This window comes from Sorex fumeus, unplaced genomic scaffold (assembly GCF_029834395.1).
Source record: "Sorex fumeus unplaced genomic scaffold, SorFum_2.1 ptg000047l, whole genome shotgun sequence".
In the NCBI taxonomy this organism is placed as follows: domain Eukaryota; kingdom Metazoa; phylum Chordata; class Mammalia; order Eulipotyphla; family Soricidae; genus Sorex; species Sorex fumeus.
The window spans coordinates 16,673,959-16,696,048 of NW_026606104.1; the positions used below are offsets into that span (position 1 = coordinate 16,673,959).

Below are 22,090 nucleotides of genomic sequence, written 5' to 3' on the forward strand. Positions count from 1 at the left end.
AATATACTTTAAGCCCTGTTTCAACTGTAGTGGTGACCCCATTTGAGAACTTTTGCTTTGAAATAGATTTCTTTATCAACGATTATCAGCAAATGTTTTATATACCTGCAGACATGGAGTCATGTGAAAGTGTCCCAGGTGAAAACAGTCACAAATGAGTAAGTGTAAGAAGGCTGCTCTAAGTCATTGGGACCTATGTTTTATTTTTCCCACCAGTTAACTGTTGAGAATAAGTACAAAAAGAAGCCAAAACGAATTTTTAATAGCTAAACCACAGTATCAATCACCACTTCAAACAACAGCACCTGCAATTACATTGTGCTTACTAAAAGATATTATTCATGTACCAAAGAGCAAAAAGTATATTTTTATCAGTATATTTTAATATATAAAATTGCAATGACTAAAATGTTTGTGTCAAATTCTTCATTCTCGTTTCAATGTCTATTTTTTAAAAAGAAAATCTATGTAAGTGTATTTAGCAGAGTAGAACATGCACATAATTTGCATATAAATCCGTGTTCATTGAGAATATATTTTCTAACATGAGCTTATAAACGGGGAAGATATGACCCCTGTGGGCCTCATCTCTTGGAATCATGAGACCACATCCCAGAAGTGCTTCCAAAAGCACATAGAGCAGGAAGAGAGCAACATAGTATGTCCAGGTCCTGCTCCAGACTGTCTTCACCTGGGCAACTCGGAGGCAGGAGCAGATTGAGTTTCCCTCCCTGCCCCAACAGAGCCCCGGCAGCTGAAAACATCTGAAACCCAACTGTCGCCATGCCCAGAGCAGCTCTCCATAGGCTCAGATGAGTCACACCCATGAGGGAATCCGCAGAAAAATATAGGTATGCAGGGCCCATGACTTTTCTCCAAGCTTGCTCAGAGTGGGAATGGGCCTCCTCCCCTCATCTCCCAAGTTTTTCAGTAGCTTGGAAGCCACATCCACAAACTATGACTCCCCCCCACTCTCCAGACACCCCCACTCTCCACACTCCCTCCACCCCGCCCCGTCTCCCTGCCATATAATCTCATCAACGACCAAGATTCAGAGACTCTTTATTTAAGCTCCTGGGAGAGAGCAACATAGGCCTCACTCAGGAATGAATCTGCTACTGTATAATCATGTTCTAGATTTTAGAATTCCTGGAGTAACCACTCATACTCTATTCCACTGATTTAACAAGAGTAGCACACAACATTTGATTGGGTTTCACAAACATGTTAGTAATCTCTTATACAAGGGCTTAATGGCTCCAGGATGAAATAGGACAATCTTCACACACTTTCCTCTAAGGAAACTTTATTAGACCATTTTTAGCAGATTATTCATAATAAGCAATACAAAATTAGTTGTTTCAGTTTGGGGGGCACAGTTAGGGATTTGGGGTGAAAACATTCAAAATTTGGTGGTGGAAAGGTGCAATGGTGGTGAGGTTGGTATTTGAATATTAAATGTAATGAATTATTATGAATAACTTTATAAAAACAAAGTAAAGTTAGGACAAAAGCACATAGTGCAAAGGCGTTCTCTTGAGTAAACAACAGAAATTCTTCAAGAACGGCTTGCACACTGCATTGCAAAGAATGCGCAGCGTGCGGTCACTAGATGGCAGCAGAATATGAGATGCTAAGACTGAGTGTGGTCCCAGCATGTTAGAGAGGGCAGATTCTGGTTCAGGGTCCAAGCAGCGCTATAGGCTCAGTAAGCAGAATTAGCAGAATGAGACCAAGAAGCACAGGACGGTATCTGCATCAGAGGTACCATCAGGCCAGAGTAGATGAAGTCACAGAAGGAGATTGAAGAAAAAACCTAAATGTGCACTCTTGAAGTTAATGTAATGCTTAATTCAATGTTACTTCAACTACCGAATAAATAAATAAAAGGGAAAGGATGAAGGACAAAAAGGTATTATACTCTTGATAATAAAAAGTAATTGGGGGGGGGGGGCTGGAGTGATAACACAGCAAATAGGGCGTTTGCCTTGCACGCGGCCAACCCAGGTTTGATTCCCAGCATCCCATATGGTCCACTGAGCACTGCTAGGAGTGATTCCTGAGAGCCAGGAGTAAGCCCCGAGCATCGCCAGGTGTGACCCAAAAGGCAAAAAAAAAAAAAGAAAGAAAGAAATTTGAGGCTGGAGCAATAGCACAGCGGGTAGGGTGTTTGCCTTGCACTCTGTCGACCCTGGCTCGATTCCCAGCATCCCATAGGGTTCCCTGAGCACCGCCAGGGGTAATTCCTGAGTGCAGAGTCAGGAGTAACCCTTGTGCATCACTGGGTGTGACCCAAAAATAAGTTAGGTAAATAGAAAGTTGGATGGCTATCATAATATTAGACTAATTATATTTCAGAGTAAGAATATTGCAATTCATCGAAGTGACATAACAGTTTTAATAAAGGAGCTTCAAAACATGAGAAACAAAAGATGATAGAACTTCAAGGAGAAATAGACAAATCCTCACTACTGGGTGTGGGTGCTTTCCCCCCAAAATGAAAAAACAAAAGAATCCAGAAATTTAGGTAGGAGAAAAATGGCCTTTGATTCCCTCTAGAGAGAAGTGAACCCAAACACACACACACACACACACACACACACACACACACACACACAATGGGATATTTTGTTTGTTGTTTGTGTTTGTGGGCTACTCCTGGGGGGTTTGGAGGCTACTCTGGGCTGTGCTCCACCTTCAGGGTTTACCCCAGGCAGTATGTCAAGGACCATTCGGTGCTTGGGCTCCAGCCTTAGAGCTCTCTTCCTGATCTAATATATGGTATGTTTTGATACAGTTTTCCCCTGCTAGCCAAAAGCTAGCCAAAAGGACAGCATTTTTTAAAAAATCAAATTGTAAAGAAATGACCAAAGATGATTGCCACTCAGTGCCTCTCTTGCAAACCACAGAACCCAAAAGGAGAGAGAGACAAAAGGGAATGCCCTGCCACAGAGGTAGGATGGGATGGGGGGTGGGAGGAATACTGGGACCCATGGTGGTGGAAAATGGGCACTGGTAGAGGGATGGGTACTTGGTCATTGTATAACTGAAACCCAAGCACAAAAATTTGTAAGTCTATAACTGTACCTCATGGTGTTTCACTAATAAAAAAAAGAAAAAAAAAGGAAAATTAGAAATAGTCATGTGGTCCTAGAATCCCACATTAAATCTATCCTTGTCAGAAAAAAAAAAGTAAAGAAATGGCAGAAGGTAAAATAGTCAACTCTTATGTTAGAGGTAAAGTTTGAGCTCTCTCAAACTCCCCAGATAGCTAACTAAGTCAAATCAAATAATATATTAAGTCTGCAATAACACTAACATGGAGTAAGCAGGAATAACATGATGAAGATATGAATAATGAGTTCCCTGTGAAGTAGCGTGGCACTGCCAGTCTCTCTGCTCCGTACACACTGTCTCTATCAGCTGCTGCAAAAGGTGGAATGCTCTTTCTACTTTTCACCTTTTGCCATAAAACAGTTCTCTTCATTTTTTTTTTCAATTAGTGAAAACGAATACAAACATAGATTTTATTATTGTTTTTTTGGTAAAAGTCAAGTGATACAATGCAAACTTTTAGAAAGCAGAGATATCTGCATTGTTTTGAACAGGTCTAAAAAGATTCAGTGATTCCCCGTTTTCAGCAGTTCTTGCATTGCATCTACAATGTATATTTTGAATTCAACCTCAACAAGTCATATTTTGCTCAAGTTGAATGTTGAAGGTAATTCCTTTTAGAACTTCTATCATTTAACCGAAAAATTTATATTTGGAGATCCTTTTGATAAGGTGGATAGTTGAAAAACACTTCTTAATCTAGGAACTTTTTTTTTGCTTTTTTTTGGGGAGGGGGGTCACACCCGGTGATACTCAGGGGTTACTCCTGGCTCTGCACTCAGGAATTACTCCTGGCGGTGCTCGGGGGACCATGTGGGTGCTGGGAATCGAACCCGGGTCAGCCTCGTGCAAGGTAAACGCCCTGCCCGCTGTGCTATCGCTCCAGCCCCCAACGAACACTTTGTTTTTAAAGCTGAATATCAATGGGAGAGGTCCCAGGATCCCCTTCACACTGGGAGCCTACACAACAACAACAACCACAACAAAAGAAAACTAAACACATTTTTATTTATGAGCTGTGCTCAAGGTAGAATATCCAAACATACCTTTATTTTAATTATTTATTGTTAATATGCTTTATAAGATATATCTTCATTTCAATAGCTTTATTTTAATATGAACGCCCTTAAGTTACTTCAACAAAAATGCACAGACTCAGTTGAGATTAATCTAATAATCTAACAGTGTCTTTTTTTATTTTTACAATTTTTATACATTTAGTTTCATAAAGAGTTCACAATAGTTCATTACAGATAATATTCAAACACCCACCCAACCAGTGAGCATCTTTCCACCACAATAAGAGGGAAGTGTGTGAAGGTTGCTGTATTTCATTCTGGGGCCTGTATATAAAAGAATACAAGCAAGTATGTTAAAGCCAAACACACGTGTGCTTTAGGTACATCAGTGGGCTAGAGTTAAGAGCAGGAAATCCTGTATCGCTCTCTTCCGGGAACTTTAGTTTAGAGTCTCTGGATCTTGGCCGTTGATGAGATTACATGGCACAGGGGGCAGTTTGTGGGTGTGACTGCCAAGCTATAGGAAAACTGGGGATCTGAGTGGAAGAGGCCCAGTCCTGATCCAAGCAGGCTTGGAGATCTCAGCTAACACTGTTTCTTTACTTTTTTAAATTTTAATTTAAGTTTTTAGGTTTTGTTTCTTTTTTTCTTTTTGGGTCACACCCGGCGATGCTCCTGGCTCTGCACTCAGGAATTACTCCTTGCGGTGCTTGCAGGACCATATGGGATGCCAGAGATTGAACCCAGGTCAGCTGCATGTAAAGCAAATGCCCTACCCACTGTACTATCATTCCAGCCTTTGGAAAGGAGCAATAATACATAAAAAAATTAATATGTACAAGGTGGCTTTTTTAAAAAGTAAGTTTTTTAAAAAGGTACCTCGTGGGAGATGCAGGTTGAAAGTAGACTGGACTGAACATGTCTGCCACTCAATGCCTCTTTTGCTGATCACAACACCCAAAAGGAGAGAGAGAACAAAAGGGAATGCCCTGCCACAGTGGCAGGGGGGGATGGGGGGGATGGGGGGATGGGGGGGGGAGGGATATTATCCTGGTGGTGGAAAATGGGCACTGGTGGAGGGATGGGTATTTGATCATGGTATGACCGAAATCCAAGCACAAAAATTTGTAAATCTACAACTGTACCTCATGGTGTTTCACTAATAATAATAATAAAAAGGTACCTCGTATATATTAATTTTTCTACTACATTCCAATTAAGGATGGTTAGCTTCATATGGTTGGCTTCATCACATTTCACAGCTCATTCTGCTAGACTTGAGATGTGTTTGATTCTGTAGATTTATTCTTTGCGTATATAATATTTGTAAGGTTCTCATCAGACTTTACAAGCGAGATTTATATGGGGCCAGAGAGATAGCTCAGTGATCTGGGGCTCATAACTTGTATATGCAGAAACCTGAGTTCCACTCCCAACACAGAATCGGTCCCTGAGCCATTGCCAGGGACAGCCCTGGTGGCCTCTAGCACTGTCTTGTCACACAACCCTGCATTGCTGCCTTAGTACTGAACATTTGACCCAGCTCTGTGGAAGCGGCCCCCCAGCTCCATGAGCATATTTGGGCCCCTAAACCTTACCAAAGAGGCTTATTTAAATTTTTCAATGGGATGAGTTTTGTAAAATTCATAAATATGTTGAATAAATGTTGGTAAGATTGAAGTAAAATCTGGGAAATTGTTTTGTGTGTCAAGACAGTTTTAACCTGCCAGTTACATAGCTGTTACAGCTTGGATAAAGCTCCACATCAGAAGTCTTGATTTTCTGCATTATTTGAAAAAAAAAATAGGCTATTCTAAGAAGAAACTCAGGGTGGACATAATGAACCACAAACACTCAAAGAATTAAATCTTTTAGTAAGCAAAAGCCATTACCTTGTCCTTTGTATGCGAAATGGTCTTTACTCAGCGTTAACTTTGTCGGGCAGTGATCTAAAGTTGTTTCACCTTTAGACAGCCTCATCTTTGGGGAGAATACACAATAAAGGTTAGTTCTATATATCCTGAAATCTGTAGCACTGTAGCACTGTCCTCCCATTGTTTATCAATTTGCTCAAGTGGACACCAGTAACATCTCCATTGTGAGACTTCTTGTTACTGTTTTTGGCATATCGAATACGCCATAGGGAGCTTGCTGGGCTCTCCGAGAGGGGCGGAGAAATCCTGGTTGGCCAAGTGTGAGGCAAACGCCTTACCCGCTGTGCTAATATCTTCTTGCCTTTTCCTTCTTCCTTCTGCCCTCAGATTACTGTGGCCCTCCTTCCCTTCCTGCTCTTTCTTCTCAGATTTCTGGTTACATCTCCCCACAGAAAGCACCCAGATCAACTTTCTAAAATTGTGCTGCTGAAGGGAAATTTGGAGGAGGACTTCACTCCCATATCCCCAAATCCCATGTGTAGTTTATTTTTGAAAGATGTTTGGCATTTAATCTTAATATAAAATAACGTCTCCTTCTCCTGTTGCCTAAGTTTTTCATTAAAGGAAGCACCGACACATTGATCAGGGAATGTGCACCTACCTGTCACTGCTGAGTGCCCCCACCTTGGGGACACATTTACTCCTAAGATTCAGAAGTGGACAGGGCCTTGACGGAGTGGGAAAACGTCACAATTGACTTTTTCCTCCATGGTTCTTACAACTTGTCTCCCTCGGGATGTTTGCCCATGAGTTAGCAATAATTCTAAAGTGATTTTTTTCTAAAGTATTTACAGGTCAACAAACAGCCCGTGTGATTTCTTTTTTCTTCTCTCTCTCTTTTTTTTTTTTTTTTAGCTCTTTGGGTCATACCCAGCAATGCGCAAAAGTTACTCCTGGCTCTGCACTCAGGAATTACTCTCAGTGGTGCGTGGAGGACCATATGGGATGCCGGAGATCAAAACTGCGTCAGCTGCTTGCAAAGCAAACACACTACCTGCTATGCTATCACTCCGGCCCCCAGATAATAATTTTTTTCTTAAAAGAGCCCCATCACAAAAATTCCAGCAAGACTGGCTATTCCCACAGATGACATATTTTGTTTTAAAATGTTTCCAAATTTTCAAAACCTTAAAACTATTCTTTTAATTTACACATAAAGCTCCAGAACATAGAATCCGGGAAACATCCTAGGAGCAGACCCCATGTGGGTCTTGATGTCTCTCAAACACAGTCTCTACATTTAAAGCATCTGTCAGGGGAAATACAGACACGGGCACTCTCACCTGCACCAATTAGGCAGTTGAGTTTCCCAGATTTGGGGGGATTGTGGAGGTCTGTACCTCCAGAGGAAGAAAACCGCCCTAGTGATGGAGAGATCTCCCTGCCAGGAGACACCTGAGTATCTAACTAACCACATAATCCCACATGATGCAAGAATATTGTCACTTCGCTGGGCCATTTCTTCTACTTGGGACAGATACACAGTAATAATGTAACTCTAGTGATGCAGATATATGGCATTAGAATCAGACCTTCTAAAGAAAGCCATCCCATGCTACAAGTTCATTCATACTTTCCACTTATATCCCCCGTCCACAGTCATATTTTCATTAAAAATTGTTTTTGCTCCAAGACCTACCATTCAATGACAATTTAAAATAATTTCTTCTTCAGTTTTCAGTTTTGTTTTCTCACTGGTATTACAGAACTATTTCCTATTATTGATGTGCAAAATATACAGAATTTGAATTACAATAGAGTTAAAATGGACTTTTCCCCAGGCTAAGTTGAGTGGTCAATTTTGAGCAACTAATATATAATTGAATCTATAATAAATAATTTGTTATACAAATTTCTTCTTACTTGTAGCTTTCCTATATAGGAATAAATAGTAAGTTCACAGTAATTGTTATTTCTGACTTAATCTAGACAGGCATCATATTGCTCAAAGTCTTTATAGGTTGAATAAATACATGAATTGTCAAATCCACTGTTAACATGAACTGTATTACTACGAGACTGTCTGTATCTATGCTTATTATATAAAATTATATGTGCGTTAAATTATATTATATATCCAAGGAATTAAATCAACTAAATCCCATGTTATTTACCTTAGTGATGGGTTTCCAGGAGAGATCTAGATGTGAAAATGTAGGTGGCACATCCAAAGAAACTTCAACAATTTCTTCTTTCCTTTTCTCTGTTGGCTGAGGAGGTGCTTGTGCAGGTGGTTGGCTGGGTGGTTGAGGAACTAAAATTTTCTGTGATCTGACATCCCAAAAGCATATTGTGCTTAAAAAAAGTTTACATTTTACTACTTTATTACGTACAAATGAGAGGAGTAAACTTAGAACAACCCTTGCAGTTATACATTAGCAATGTAACCATGATTTATTTTAATATCCCTGAAACCAAGATTTTTATGAAATGGGACATTTTTGTATATTAGAAAATTATAAAATTTATGCTTAATGACATCACTAGCCTTAATACCAACATCATATGTGAGAATTGAGGTTAGAGAACTCAGTCTTTTTTTTTTTCGCTTTTTGGGTCACACTTGGCAATGCACAGGGGTCACTCCTGGCTCTGCACTCAGGAATTACTCCTGGTGGTGCTCAGGGGACCATATGGGATGCTGGGAATTGAACCCGGGTCGGCCGCGTGCAAGGCAAACACCCTACCCGCTGTGCTATCACTCCAGCCCCACTCATAGTATTTTTTAGAGAATTTCAGTTGTATTCATGTAGGTCACATACCACAAAACTCACCTATTTAAAGTGCATAATTCATTTTAAGTGTACATGTTACAATTAGAGTGAATTTAAATGGCTATGACAATCAATTTTAAAAGATTTTCACCAAGGACCCATGCAACTCCCCTCCAGAAGAACCCTGTACACATCGTTTGTAAAACCGTGTTACCACTAACCACTCCCTCCTACCTCCACCTGATCACTTTACTTCCTTTCCCTATGGATTTTCCTATTCTGAGATCACCGAATGTGTGTGTGTGTGTGTGTGTGCGCGCGCCCCAGCACCCTTCCACTTTACTTCCTATCCCTGTAGATTTGCCTGTTCTGAGATCACTGAATGTGTATGTGTGTGTGTGTGTGTGTGTGTGTGTGTGTGTGTGTGTGTGTGATTGGCTTCTTCAACTTAGCATGCTTTCAGCGTTTATCTATGCATAATATATATCCGCACACATTTTATTCCTTATATAGATACACCACATCTTATTTACCTAATCCCCAGTGAAACTACTGATGACAAAGAGATAGCTTGGGTTGTTTCTCCTTTTTTTTTTTTAATTTTTATTAGTGAGACATCATGAGGTACAGTTGTAGACTCACAAATTTTTGTGCTTCTGTTTCAATTATACAATGATCAAATACCCATCCCTCCACCAGTGCCCATTTCTCCTTGTTAACCTTCATGAGTAATGCTGCTACAAACATCTTAAGTGTACTGTGTAGATAGGTGTTATCACTTTGGTTCTGTATCTAAAAGAATTTATGGCAATATAGTAACTTTTGTATTTAACTTTTTTAGCAATTGTATCATTTGTACATTCTTATAAAACTGAATATCCCAGTTTTTCCATATACTTGCCAGCACTTGTTATTTTCTTTATATTTATTATAGACATTCTAGTGGATACTAAGTGGTATCTCATCAAAACTAACTTTTTAAATTTTATTTATTTTTTTATTAAAAATTTTTTTAATAGTGAAACATCATGAGGTACAGTTGCAGACTTACACATTTTTGTGCTTGGGTTTCAATTATACAATGATCAAATACCCATCCCTCCACCGGTGCCCATTTCCCGCCACCACGAATCCCAGTATCCCTCCCACCCCCCATCCCCCCCATCCCACCCTGCCTCTGTGGCAGGGCATTCCCTTTTGTTCTCTCTCTCTTATTGGGTGTTGTGGTTTGCAAAAGAGGCAATGGGTGACCATCATGTTTAGTCTATAGTCTACTTTCTGCATGCTTCTCCCATCCTGGGAGGATCCTCCCAACACCTTTATATGGTGTTCCCTTCTTTATCTGTGCTCTCTTTTCCCCTAGTATGTGTGGTTGGCCTCCAAGCCATGGAGTAAAATTCCTGGTACTAATCTCGACCATTCTTGGGTGTTAGTCTCCTATTTTGTTACTTTATGTTCCCCAGATGAATGCAATCTTTCTATGTCTATCCCTTTCTTTCTGACTCATTTCGCTTAACATGATACTTTCCATGTAGTACCACTTGTATGTAAATTTTGTGACTTCATCTTTTCTAACAGCTACATAGTACTCCATTGTGTAAATGTACCAAAGTTTCTTTGACCAGTCATCTGTTCTCGGGCACTCAGGTTTTTTCCAGATTCTGGCTATTGTAAAGAGTGCTGCAATAAACAGACAATTGCAGATGTCACTTCGACTATACTTTTTTTGCCTCTCTGGGATATATTCCCAGGAGTGGTATTGCTGGATCAAATGGGAGCTCAATTTCTAATTTTTTGAGAATCATCCATACTGTTTTCCAAAAGGGCTGAACCAGTTGGCATTCCCACCAACAGTGAAGGAGTGTCCCTTTCTCACCACATCCACGCCAGCACCGATTGCTTTTGTTCTTGTGGATATGGGTCAGTCTCTGTGGTGTGAAGTGATATCTCATTGTGGTTCAAAACTAACTTTTATTTTGCATCTGCTTGTGTTTTGGCTGTAGAAATCACCTTTATCCAATGTCATGAACATTTGTGACTGAGAGTTTTATAATTTTTTTCTGAGAGCTTTTTCTCTGAGAGTTTTAGTTTTAGGTCATACATTTACACCATTATTTCATTCTTGTTAATTTTTGTGAAAGCTGAAAAGCAGGGATTCAACTTCACTGTTAAATGTGACTATCCGATTTTCTTGGTAACAAACTATTCTTTATCAAATTGTTTCAGCATCCTGAATTAAACTCTTCATTGATATACTAAATATGTGTGCATGTGTGCATGTGTGCGTGTGTGCATGTGTGTGTGTGTGTGTGTGTGTATCTTTATGCCAGTATCAGTACATCTATATCTATTACCATAACTTGAAGAGAGTTTAGACACACAAAGTCTGGGTCCTCTTATTGTGTTTTTTTTTCCAAAGACAGTTTCGGCTATTTTATATTGCCTTGTCATTTGAATTTGAATTTCCTTGACAGCTAATGACATTTATCTTTTCATATACTTTATTGGTTATTCATATCATTAAAAATGTCTACTGAGAATCTGTGCTCATTTTTTAAAATGAAAAAATACCAGCGAATTTATTATTGATGCTGTGGTATTGGCACGCAGTGTGTCAGAGACAACACAATTGGTTGTGGTGCCAGGGAGCTTCATGGCAGTGCAGGGGAACCTACTCACAACTCTATTCCTGCCAGGTAAATGCTCTACTGCTGGGCCTTAGCACTGGGTCCTGCTCATGTTCACATTAGGCCGTTCATTTTCCTTTTATTGTTGAGTCATAAGAGTTCTTTCTTACCAACTATATGAATTGCAGTAAGATAGGATAGGAGAAAGGCACTTGCCTTGCAAGTAGCAGTTTCTGGTACTACATATGATCCTCTAGTACCACCAAGTGACCCTTGAGTGGAGAGCCAGGAATTGACCCCAAGCACTGGTGGATGTGGCACAAAACCCAAATCCATGTTCCCAGATCCCAAAAGGATATAAATCCTTTGGGTGATATTTTTATGTTATGTATGTATATAGACAGATGGGCCCGAGCGATAGCACAGCGGTAGGGCATTTGCCTTGCACGCAGCTGGCCTGGCAGAGCCGGGTTCAATTCCTCCACCTCTCGAGGAGAGCCCGGCAAGCTACCTAGAGTATCTTGCCCACACAGCAAAGCCTGGCAAGCTACCTGTGGCATATTCAATATGCAAAATACAGTTAACAACAAGTCTTATGATGGAGACATTACTAGGCCTGCTTGAGCAAATCGATGAACAATGGGAGGACTGTGCTACAGTGCAGTGATAGATAGATAGATAGATAGATAGATAGATAGATAGATAGATAGAAAGAATCAGCTCTCATCCTGTGGCTGTCTTTTTCAATTTCTTGATAGAGATTTTTGTGTTTTTATTTCTTTCTCCTGGTGTGTGAGCACACCCAGCAGTGCTCAGAGCTTATTCAGGCGCTGCGCTTAGAGATCATTCCATTATTGTTGCTGTGCCTCATGGGAAACTGCATCCAGGAACCACTAAGGTGACTGGCAAAGGCTGTTGGGCTTCCTCACAGCTGTTTTGTTGCTATTGTGTTGGGGCAGTGACTGCTCTCCTAAATGAGATGGCATTGTGGGCAGCTAGAGGAGCTATGATCACAGCAAGACTAGCTCTGGTTCATGGGCAGTGATTCTTAATTCCTTTCCTCCCCTCCCCACCACCAAGGATGACAGAATTCAGTTTTGTCAAACTAGTTTTTAACAGAAATTGGTCCACTCCTATAACATCCAGACATAAATTCAAATGAATTTAAACAACAAAACCAATGTTAAATGTGTTGCAAGGGCCTTATCTCCTATCCTATCTTACTGAAATTGAAATTAGTTGGTAAGAAAGAATTCTTATGACTCAACAATAAAAAAGAAATGAACAACCTAATGTGAACATGAGCAGGACCCAGTGATAAGGCCCAGCAGTAGAACACCTACCTGGCAGAAATAGAGCTGTGAGTTTGTTCCCCTGCATTGCCATGAAGCTCCCTAGCACCACAACCAATTGTGTTGTCTCTGACACACAACAGGATATCCTGCTTGTATTTTTATTGAAAGCAGGACAGATACAGGATAGTAAATTTCCAGTGAATGGTTTCTTTAAGCTTCCTGATGATTGACTCTACAGACCTGTGTGGGAGGACAATACGTCAGACAAGAGCTAGGCTGGGAATAGCATTATTGCTTATTGCTATGATTATGCGCTTCACACCAGAAAATGCAATTTTTTTTTTGAGAACAACCAGCCTTTCATCTCGAAGGATTTTCCCTCTTCCTCAGTCCTGTCCTAGTTTTGTGATCTTTATTCCAGACTCCTTAATCTGGTGCTAAAGGCTTTGGACAAATTTTTCTGGTCTGCTGTTCTGACTAAATACCACTTTTAGGCATGCAAATCTTGGTGTTAGGGCACCGACTTTCACAGATAATTCAGTGACAAAAAAACATTCCCCCGTTAAGTCTTTTAGAAAAATATTGTATCTGTGGAAAGATTTTTTTGAAAAGCGGAAACAATCTATAACATTCTTGTTTCAGATTTCATTGCCTCAATCAGACAACTTACAGAACAGAAGAAGAATGATTTTAGAAGCATCTAAAAACATTGTACTGTATAAAGATTATACAGTATATATATAAAGATTATTATATTATATATATTATTATATAAAGATTATTAAATAATTGTTTCAAATGAAACATACCAATCAGTGGAACATGTGACGAGTTGACAGGAGACTCCATTTCTATTCTCAAAAACATTTCCCATTCTGTTAATCTATTTTTAAAAATGCAAGAAGTAATCAACTGTAAAAGGTACATGAAAATTTCTCTATAACATTAATCATCAGGAAGATGCAAATTAAAGCAACAATGAGCTATCATCTGATGCCACAGAGACTGGCACACATCCAGTTGAACTGGAAGTAAATAAGCACTAACCACAGTCAGGCGTAACCCCCAAAGTTTTTGTAACACAGGCTATTTCTTAAAACACCCACTTAAAAATTAAATAGATCCTGGGGCTGGAGAGATAGCATAGTGGTTAGGGTGCTTGCCTTAGAAGCAACCAACCTGGGTTCAATCCCTGGCACCACATATAGCTCCCCGAGAGCCCCACTAGGAGTGATCTCTGAGTACACAGCCAGGAGAAAGCACTGACCACTACCAGGTGTGAGCCCAAACCCAAAAACAACAGCAACAACAACAACAACAAAATTTAATAGGTTCTAAATGACACAATATTGTTGCCTTGTTATTTAATACTAGAAAATTGGAGTAATTTCATGTGTATGCAATAATTTCTTTTCAGAATGTCTTTTGTTATTTATAGATAATTTTCTTATTTGCCATATTTGGATTAAAGTTTTTCATGTTGTTATTTGTTCTTTTCATTTCAATTTAGAAATTTACATGTGTATATTTTTCCTTTACATTAACTAGCATAGGAAACTATCCCTATAGCAGAAATGTGATATCCTATTCTGATTTGTTGAGGTTTTGTTCCCCTATGATTTATATTTTATTTGAAGCACCATTATTTACCATACAGTTAATGATGGGGTTTCATGCACACAACATTCCAATATCACACTCCACCAAAGTGTCCACTTCCCTCCACCACTGTCCCAGGGTTCCCTCCCTCCCTCACACCCTTCTATCCCTCCATACCACTCCCAACTAAGTTCAACTCAGTTGATTTGTGATTTTTATTCAATTGTATAATCATTTGATTGATTTGCTAGGATAATATGAGTTAAAATTATGATTTTTCTCTTCTGCTATAACTTTCATTACAATAAGTGAAATATTTATAAATAACAGAGACAATATCTGGTCTATTTATTTTGGCTTATTATCACTTTTCCAACTATTCTTGCTTTGTATAACCTATTTTATTATATAATTATAATTAGATTATAATATATAAAAAATTGTGTAATTAATATTATGTATATAATTAATGTATAATTATAGTGCATATGGGCTGGAGCGATAGCACAGTGGGGAGGGCATTTGCCTTGCACGCAGCCAACATGGCCAACCCGAGTTTGATTCCTCTGCCTCTCTTGGAGAGCCCAGCAAGCTACCAAGAGTATCTCGCCCACTCAGCAAAACCTGGCAAGCTACCCGTGACATATTCGATATGCCAAGCACAGTAACAACAAAGTCTCATGATGGAGACGTTACTGGGCCCGCTCGAGAAAATCGATGAACAACGGGAGGACAGTGACAGTGATATAGTGCATGTACTCTATTTGATTATATAATCTTTATATAATCTATTTCCTTGAGGTACTCATAGCTAATTTTTTAGGATAGTCTTAGGTAATCTCACCTGTTAATTCTTCCAAGTACATAGCTGACCATACATGCCCCAAAATGAGACTTTAAGAGAGTTAATGCTGGTTTCTGAATTCACAAACACCAACTGTGAACTGAACAGAATCACAAAGTCCAACAGCAGAGCTTGCTCTCAGCACTAAATCTTACAATTAGTCTCCTAGCACATTCAATTCAAGACTCTCTTGTGAGGCTGCAGAGATAGTACTGTGGGCTTGGTGCTTGCCTTGTACAAGGCAATTTGAATTCACACACATATGGTCCTCTGAGCACCACCAGGAATGATTCTTGAGCACACAGACAGGAGTAATCCCTGAGTACCATGGGCTGTGATACCAAAACTCCCCTGAATTACTCTCAGCAATGTTACATATTGATTTATGTCACGGATCTTCAAATTGTGTGCTCCAAATAGTTCAAATTATACATTTTAACTCTACAAAAAAAGGTTGCAAAACATACTCTTTACCTATCAAACCTCATCTTCTATACTATCAAATCAAATCAATGTTCACATATCTACATACTTTAATAGCTTATAAGCCTTCCAAAGTTGAAACACTGACCTCATCTTATCTCCAAGTCAGATATTTGACTTGAAGCCATGACCCAGATTCCTGGTAATTCCATAATTAAAATGCCTGTTGACTTGAGACATGCTCTTTGAATAAAACTTTGCCCAAATTTACAATCTAACAGAAGAAAAGTATGAAACTATTAAAACTCACCTCAAAAGCATCAGACAGCCAGTGTAAATCTGTAATCAGTTTCCTATGTCCATTTTCTATTGAGGAGACTGCACAGTTCTGGATATGTGTTGGTTTTGTATTACTTTCTGGTTCAAGAAGAAACATAGGCTGAAAAAAAATGAACATAAGATCTAACTTTAGAGAACTGATGAATAGATTTATACTCTCCTCAGTGTTGCAACTTAAAGTAATATCCAGTTAGAGGGAAAAGTATATGTTCATTTTTCTGTGGATCATACCTTTAAGCAATGGGTTGTCGATGGAACCAGGGCAGGTTCAGTGGCATAAAGTGCCTGACTTGCAAGCATGAGTCTGAAATTTCAGTATCTGATGCCACCCACATGCTCCAAACAAGGTCCAAACTTGGTCTGGGCCCCCTCACATAGAAACAGAGGGTACAAGCTCTGGCACAACACTGTCAGGACTGTGTAAGCATGGCAACTAAAGTGTGTCACCACCCATGAGCACTGCAACTAAAATTGTGTGAGCACCACGGCCAGGTGTGGAACCTGGAGTGAGCACATACACAAGTTCTAGAGCTAAAAGTAAGACCCCAGTGAGCACCATGCAGAGTGTGCAAGCAAGCCTGTGATCACCCATACTACAATAACGGCAACACTGACCACGAAGGGAGAAGATTATAATTTTCCCTCTTCTTTATAGTCTTCAATTTTTTTTATAAACTCAAGAATTATTGGCCCCTTGGCCTAATGAGATGCTGTTTTGGAGGAAGAGCATTTCTTAGTGTGCACAGAATTAAATTGTATGTTGTAAGATTTACCAATTTCACGGAAACTTTAAAATATATTAGCACAGAATTATCCATGCCAATTTTTAAAATGTACATACTTCTAAAAAAGGAATATATTTTTGAAAAGAATTTACTTTATTAACATCATTGATTTACAATGTTGTGAAATTTCAGGAGATTAGGTCTATTCATCTCTGTGTGTATGTGTCACCACCTCTGCCAAAGGAAAGAAAAAGAAAATAAAGAAAAGGAAAGACGTCTCTCATATGTGAGATTAAAAAAAGAAATACAGTACGGGAATAAATGGTCAAAGTCACCAGAACTGAAGACTTTTATCTATAGAACTGAGCTTACATGGAGGGGCCCAGGGTACAAGGTGGAGGGATACAGGTTCTTTGATGATGGGTGTGGTGCTGAGATGATGTCTGCATGAAAAGTATGATTAGCAGTACTGCAAATTCTGGGATCACTGTATCTCTGTCATCCCATTGTTCATCGATTTGCTTAAGCGGGCACCAGTAACGTCTCCATTCGTCCTACCCCTGAGATTTTAGCAGCCTCTCTTTACTCATCCTTCCCAATGGTGCCATATTGGAGGCTCTTTCAGGGTCAGGGGAATGAGCCCCATTATTGTTACTGTTTTTGGCATATCAAATATGCCATGGAAGCTTGCCAGGCTCTGCCGTGTGGGCAGGATACTCTTGGTAGCTTGCCAGGTTCTCTGAGAGAGGGAGAACTAGGCCGCGTGCTTCCAGGAGCTTTGTTTTATAGTCTCTGGATCTTGGCCATTGATGGGATTGCATGGGTCAGGGGCAGTTTGTGGGTGAGTGCCTAGCTATTGGAAAATGGGGGATTTGGGTGAAGGAGGTCCAATCCCAATCCGAGCAGGCTCCTCGGGATGTGGAGGGAAACTCAACCCACGCCCCTCCAAGGGGCCCCAGTGAAGAGAGCCAGCCTTGGGGGCAGGAGACTCTGCAAATTCTGGTACCTCAATAAAAATAGTGAGTAAAAATATTTTTTAAGGAAAAGAAAAGTAATACAAAACTAACCTTGAGGACAGCCTTTTTACCTCGATTACCACCCGTCTTAATGTTTTCTATGCGTTCTGCATGTGAAGTAATGTCCCATAGGACAATCTAAAATGAAAATAAATGTTATCACAATACAGTTTCAGAAAATAATGAGTTGGGTCTTCAGTAATGTATTGGTGTTTGTACATGGATGAACCAATTATCTTGGAGGAAAATCAGATTTAACAATGCATTAAATAAACCAGAAATTTTTAAATCTAATATAATTTGTACTTTGATTTGCTTGTGATAATAAGTGTCACTAGTTATAACAATCCAAGATAGATAGCCTGCAATTCTGTCTACTATGAGTGGAATTTTGGGGGAACATGCTATGATCATGAAGAGAGTTGCCTTGTATAAGGAGAAAAAGTCTTTACTTCAAAATAAAGGTCAAGTGTTTAATCATTCAAATAGACTGGAAAATGGCTTAACTTAATTGAACATGATCACCAACTCTTAAGTTTGCACATATACCTGGGTGGAATTTTTTGAAAAATCAAGATAAAAGACAATGTTCAATACTGAAGTAATTTCAAATATTAAAAGTCATAAAATGTACATAACAAAGCTGACAAAATATCAGCATTACAAGATTATAAATGAGTTGATTTCATCATTTGCTTTTTTCAAAGCTCACTTTCTCTTCCACATTGAGTGAAAAAGGCATTTCAGCATTGGCAGGGCTGGGAGGTTATCAGTATGGCCACCAGTTTATTGTTGAACACATCTCTGGAAGATCATTTGTTTTCCTGGTTGTTTTGCTTTCATACAGAGGAGGATGAGTGCTACCAACATCTCCATTTTAATTACAAGAGAGCTTTCTGCCCGCCCGAGAAAAAAAACCATATATGCCTATAATAGTCAAACCCAGTGGATCATAATAAATTTAAACTGATCCTAAATAGCTTTAAGAATTTTGCTTTGCATATTGAAGAAACAGACATTTATAGGATGGAAGAATTAAACCTAAATGATACACAAATTAAGAGGAAAACGTAAAATAAAAATGATTCAAATTATTGGGACATAAATCCCAAGGTATATAAGTATTTGCCAATGAACTTCTGTTTAAATTCTGGGTCCTCCCCTAACTCCCACCCCCCAGCAAAATTTCAGAACACACCATGACCAAGAGATATTAATGCTCCTGGGTTTTTATTTTCTATGAAGTCTCATACACTGTATGACTCTATTCCAGCACACAAATAGATATGATCTTGTTTTGTTCCAGTTATTAGAACTGGGTTATCCTGTGCACAACTTTAGACCCCCCATAACAAGCCTAACACACCTTTCTAGCCTAACACACCTTTCTATTTCAGTAGCACTGTAGCACTGTCCTCCCATTGTTCATCGATTTGCTCGAGCGGGCACGAGTAACGTCTCACAACAAATTGTGAGACTTGTTGTTACTGTTTTTGGCATATCCAATACGTCACAGGTATTTTGCCAGGCTCTGCCTTGCAGGTGAGATACTCTTGGTAGCTTGCTGGGATCTCTGAGAGGGGCTCAGGAATCGAACTCGGGTCGGCCATGTTGACTGTGTGCAAGGCAAACGCCCTACCCACTGTGCTGTCGCTCCAGCCCATATAAGCACTATTTCAGTAACCAGTGTAAAAATGGGCATGCCTTCCTTCTGCTGAGTTGAGTCTTTAAATTAAAAAACAAAAACAAGGGCTGGAGAGATAATATAGCAGGCAGGGCATTTGTCTTGCACACAGACCATCCAGATTCAATCCCCAGCATCCCATACGGTCCCTGGAGCACCACTAGGAGTAATTCCTGAATGTAGAGCTAGGAGTATCCCCTGAGCATCCTGGGTATGGCCCCAAAACTAAATAAACAACAAAGACAAACAAAAACTGGTCACAGAATGTTTCCTAATTAATAAATATCTAGGGAGCATAACATGAAGCCTGTCATAGCCATGCCACCGAACTCTGTGCCAGGCTGTTTCACTTGGGGCACCCCAGAGGGGGGCAGGTGAGAGCCCTCCTCGCCACAAGGGATCCAGCCCAGGCAGCCGAAAACCTCCAGATTCCAACCGCTGCCATGCTCAAGGCCGCTCACCATAGGCTTAGGCCGAGCCTCATGCACAACTGCAAGTATTCCTGGACACATCATAAGACACTCCCTACCCATTCTCCATAAGTACCACACCACATTTGATGGGGTTCAGATAATAGGCAACAAATCATAAAGGGAAATATATATATGCATGTATACATATTTTCATATTATATATATATATGAAAGCTCACATCACTCAACCTTTAACAACATGTTAGTGATATCCTAAAGAATGTCTTAATGGTCCCTGCTAAAATAGAACAATCTTCACAGTGTTTTCTATATGAACAATTTTTGTAAGCATTTTCAATGGTTCTTCATAACAGACAATTCAAAATATATTATTTTGATTGTGCTTTGGGACAGGGATCAATGCTTGGGATGGAAACATCCCAAATTTGGTGGTGGGATTGGTGTTTGAATATTAAATGTAGTCAAATATTGTGAACTACCTTATAAAATAAAGAAATTTAAAATAAATAAATATCTAGGAAATCTGTCAGTACCTGTCCATTTATGCAGCCTCCAGCAATGATATTTGGATCACTTGGACAGAAATCGAAGCAGAAGATATCCTCTGGGCTTTCCAGCATTAGCTGCAGTACACCCCACAAGCCAGACAATGAGAAAACTTATGAATATCATAGCTAGAAAAATATACTAGCACACACAAAAACATTTTTTTCTATATTTAAGAACTACTGTCAGCATTTAGCTCTTATGGACTCATTTCTCAGAATCCTACCTGCAGCTTGAAAGTTGCTTTTGCTCCTTTTCTGGATACTAGCCATGTATTCAGATATGAGAAGTTCAGGGGGTCAGCTCTGTGAGGGCAGTGCACTTGCCCATTTTGTTCCCTGCTATATATCTAGCGTGGCACCTAGTGAGCACTCAAAACTAATTTGTTGAATGAGAGAAAATGTAAGTCTTATCACTGACAATACTCAGAATTTCTAAACAATATAGAAGGCGAATAAACTCAAATACCCAAAGGACCTGGTCCTTAGAATTGCTGGAATGAATGGTAGGCTAAAATCCATTTATATGGCCACAATTCATGATTAAATAAAGTCCAAAGAAGACAGGAACTGAGTTAATACTATAGTGGGTAGGACATTTGCCTTGCGTATGGTCAACCCTGTTTTGATTCCACTTCCCACATGGTTTCCAGACCACTGCCAGGAATAATTTCTGAGTGTTGAGTCAGGATTAACCCCTGGAGCATCGCTGGGTGTGTCCCTCCAACAAAAAAAACCCAAATCAGAGTTTGCTGTTTATTTACTTTTAATTTAGGGGGAGAGGTCTTCCTAGTCAGTGCTCAAGAGTACTGCTAATGATTCTCTGCCAGCATGGAAGGTAGTTCATGTCAGGGTCAGGGGATGCTGTGATGCTCCAGCTTTGTGGTCCTGGAAGTAGCATCCCCTTGGTGCTCAGAATCTGTACCTGGCAATGCTTGAGGGGCACATGGTGATGGGAATCAAGCTTATCATGCTCCCTAACTGCTATGCTATCTCCTGGCTCAAGGGATTGCCTTTTAGAAGCAGTTTAACTATCCTCTCACAGTTTTCTTGTTTAAAGAACTCATTATTTGTTCAGCAACCATTTTCAATAAACTATGTGTAGGCTCTGATCTTGCATTGACTACCTGACAGCACATTCTGTTCTAAAGAAAGTCTTGTTTTATGAAGGGTTCTAGCACTTCAAAGTCACCAAGTCATTTGCGATTCAGTCTGCCAAAAAGTCATGTAAAAGCAGTATTTGGAAATCTTAGACTGTGTGTGGAAGATGCTCCTCCATTACCTGAGGATGTATGGGATCAGAGAAACTCCAGAAAAGGATCAGTGAAGGTTGCAGCAATAGTTTGCCAGATGAGTGAACTCTCTCCTCATAGGTCATTCGCACAGCCAAAGACACAGCTATGAGCCCTGATGGACACACAATGAGGATTTAAAATCAGTAGACTTCTTCCTAGATTCTGCTGTCCTATAACATCGCTGTTCATTTTAACCCTGAGGAAATCTGAGTAGAAATATTCTAGAAGAGACTATGGGTTTTTCTGGAGTTTTACTTGTTTAATATGTAGACAGCAGCTACCTGTAACTTTTCCAGCACTTGTAATGTGATGCCCAAATTGAGATATACTCTAAGTATAAAACAAATGTTAGACTTCAAGGATTTATAAAGAATTTCTTTATCAAGTTTTTTTTAAGTTTTTTAACTTAAAAAATTTCTTTTTAAAACTTATTTCCCAATAAATAGATGAGAGGGAAGGAGAAAAAAAGAATTGGTATCCCCC

At 39.5% G+C, this 22,090-nt stretch overlaps 1 protein-coding gene across 1 annotated transcript in view; it reads right to left on the reverse strand.

Moving 5' to 3' along the window:
- DNAI3 (dynein axonemal intermediate chain 3) overlaps positions 1-22,090 on the reverse strand; it is a 76,972-nt gene that overhangs the window by 22,088 nt on the left and 32,794 nt on the right. Inside the window, exons 9-15 of the mRNA XM_056122856.1 lie at positions 21,595-21,719; positions 20,301-20,390; positions 17,701-17,787; positions 15,880-16,008; positions 13,513-13,586; positions 8,182-8,362; positions 6,026-6,113 (exon numbers count right to left, since the gene is read on the reverse strand). Coding sequence (XP_055978831.1) covers positions 6,026-6,113; positions 8,182-8,362; positions 13,513-13,586; positions 15,880-16,008; positions 17,701-17,787; positions 20,301-20,390; positions 21,595-21,719 — 774 coding nt within the window. The remainder of the gene's footprint in view (positions 1-6,025; positions 6,114-8,181; positions 8,363-13,512; positions 13,587-15,879; positions 16,009-17,700; positions 17,788-20,300; positions 20,391-21,594; positions 21,720-22,090) is intronic.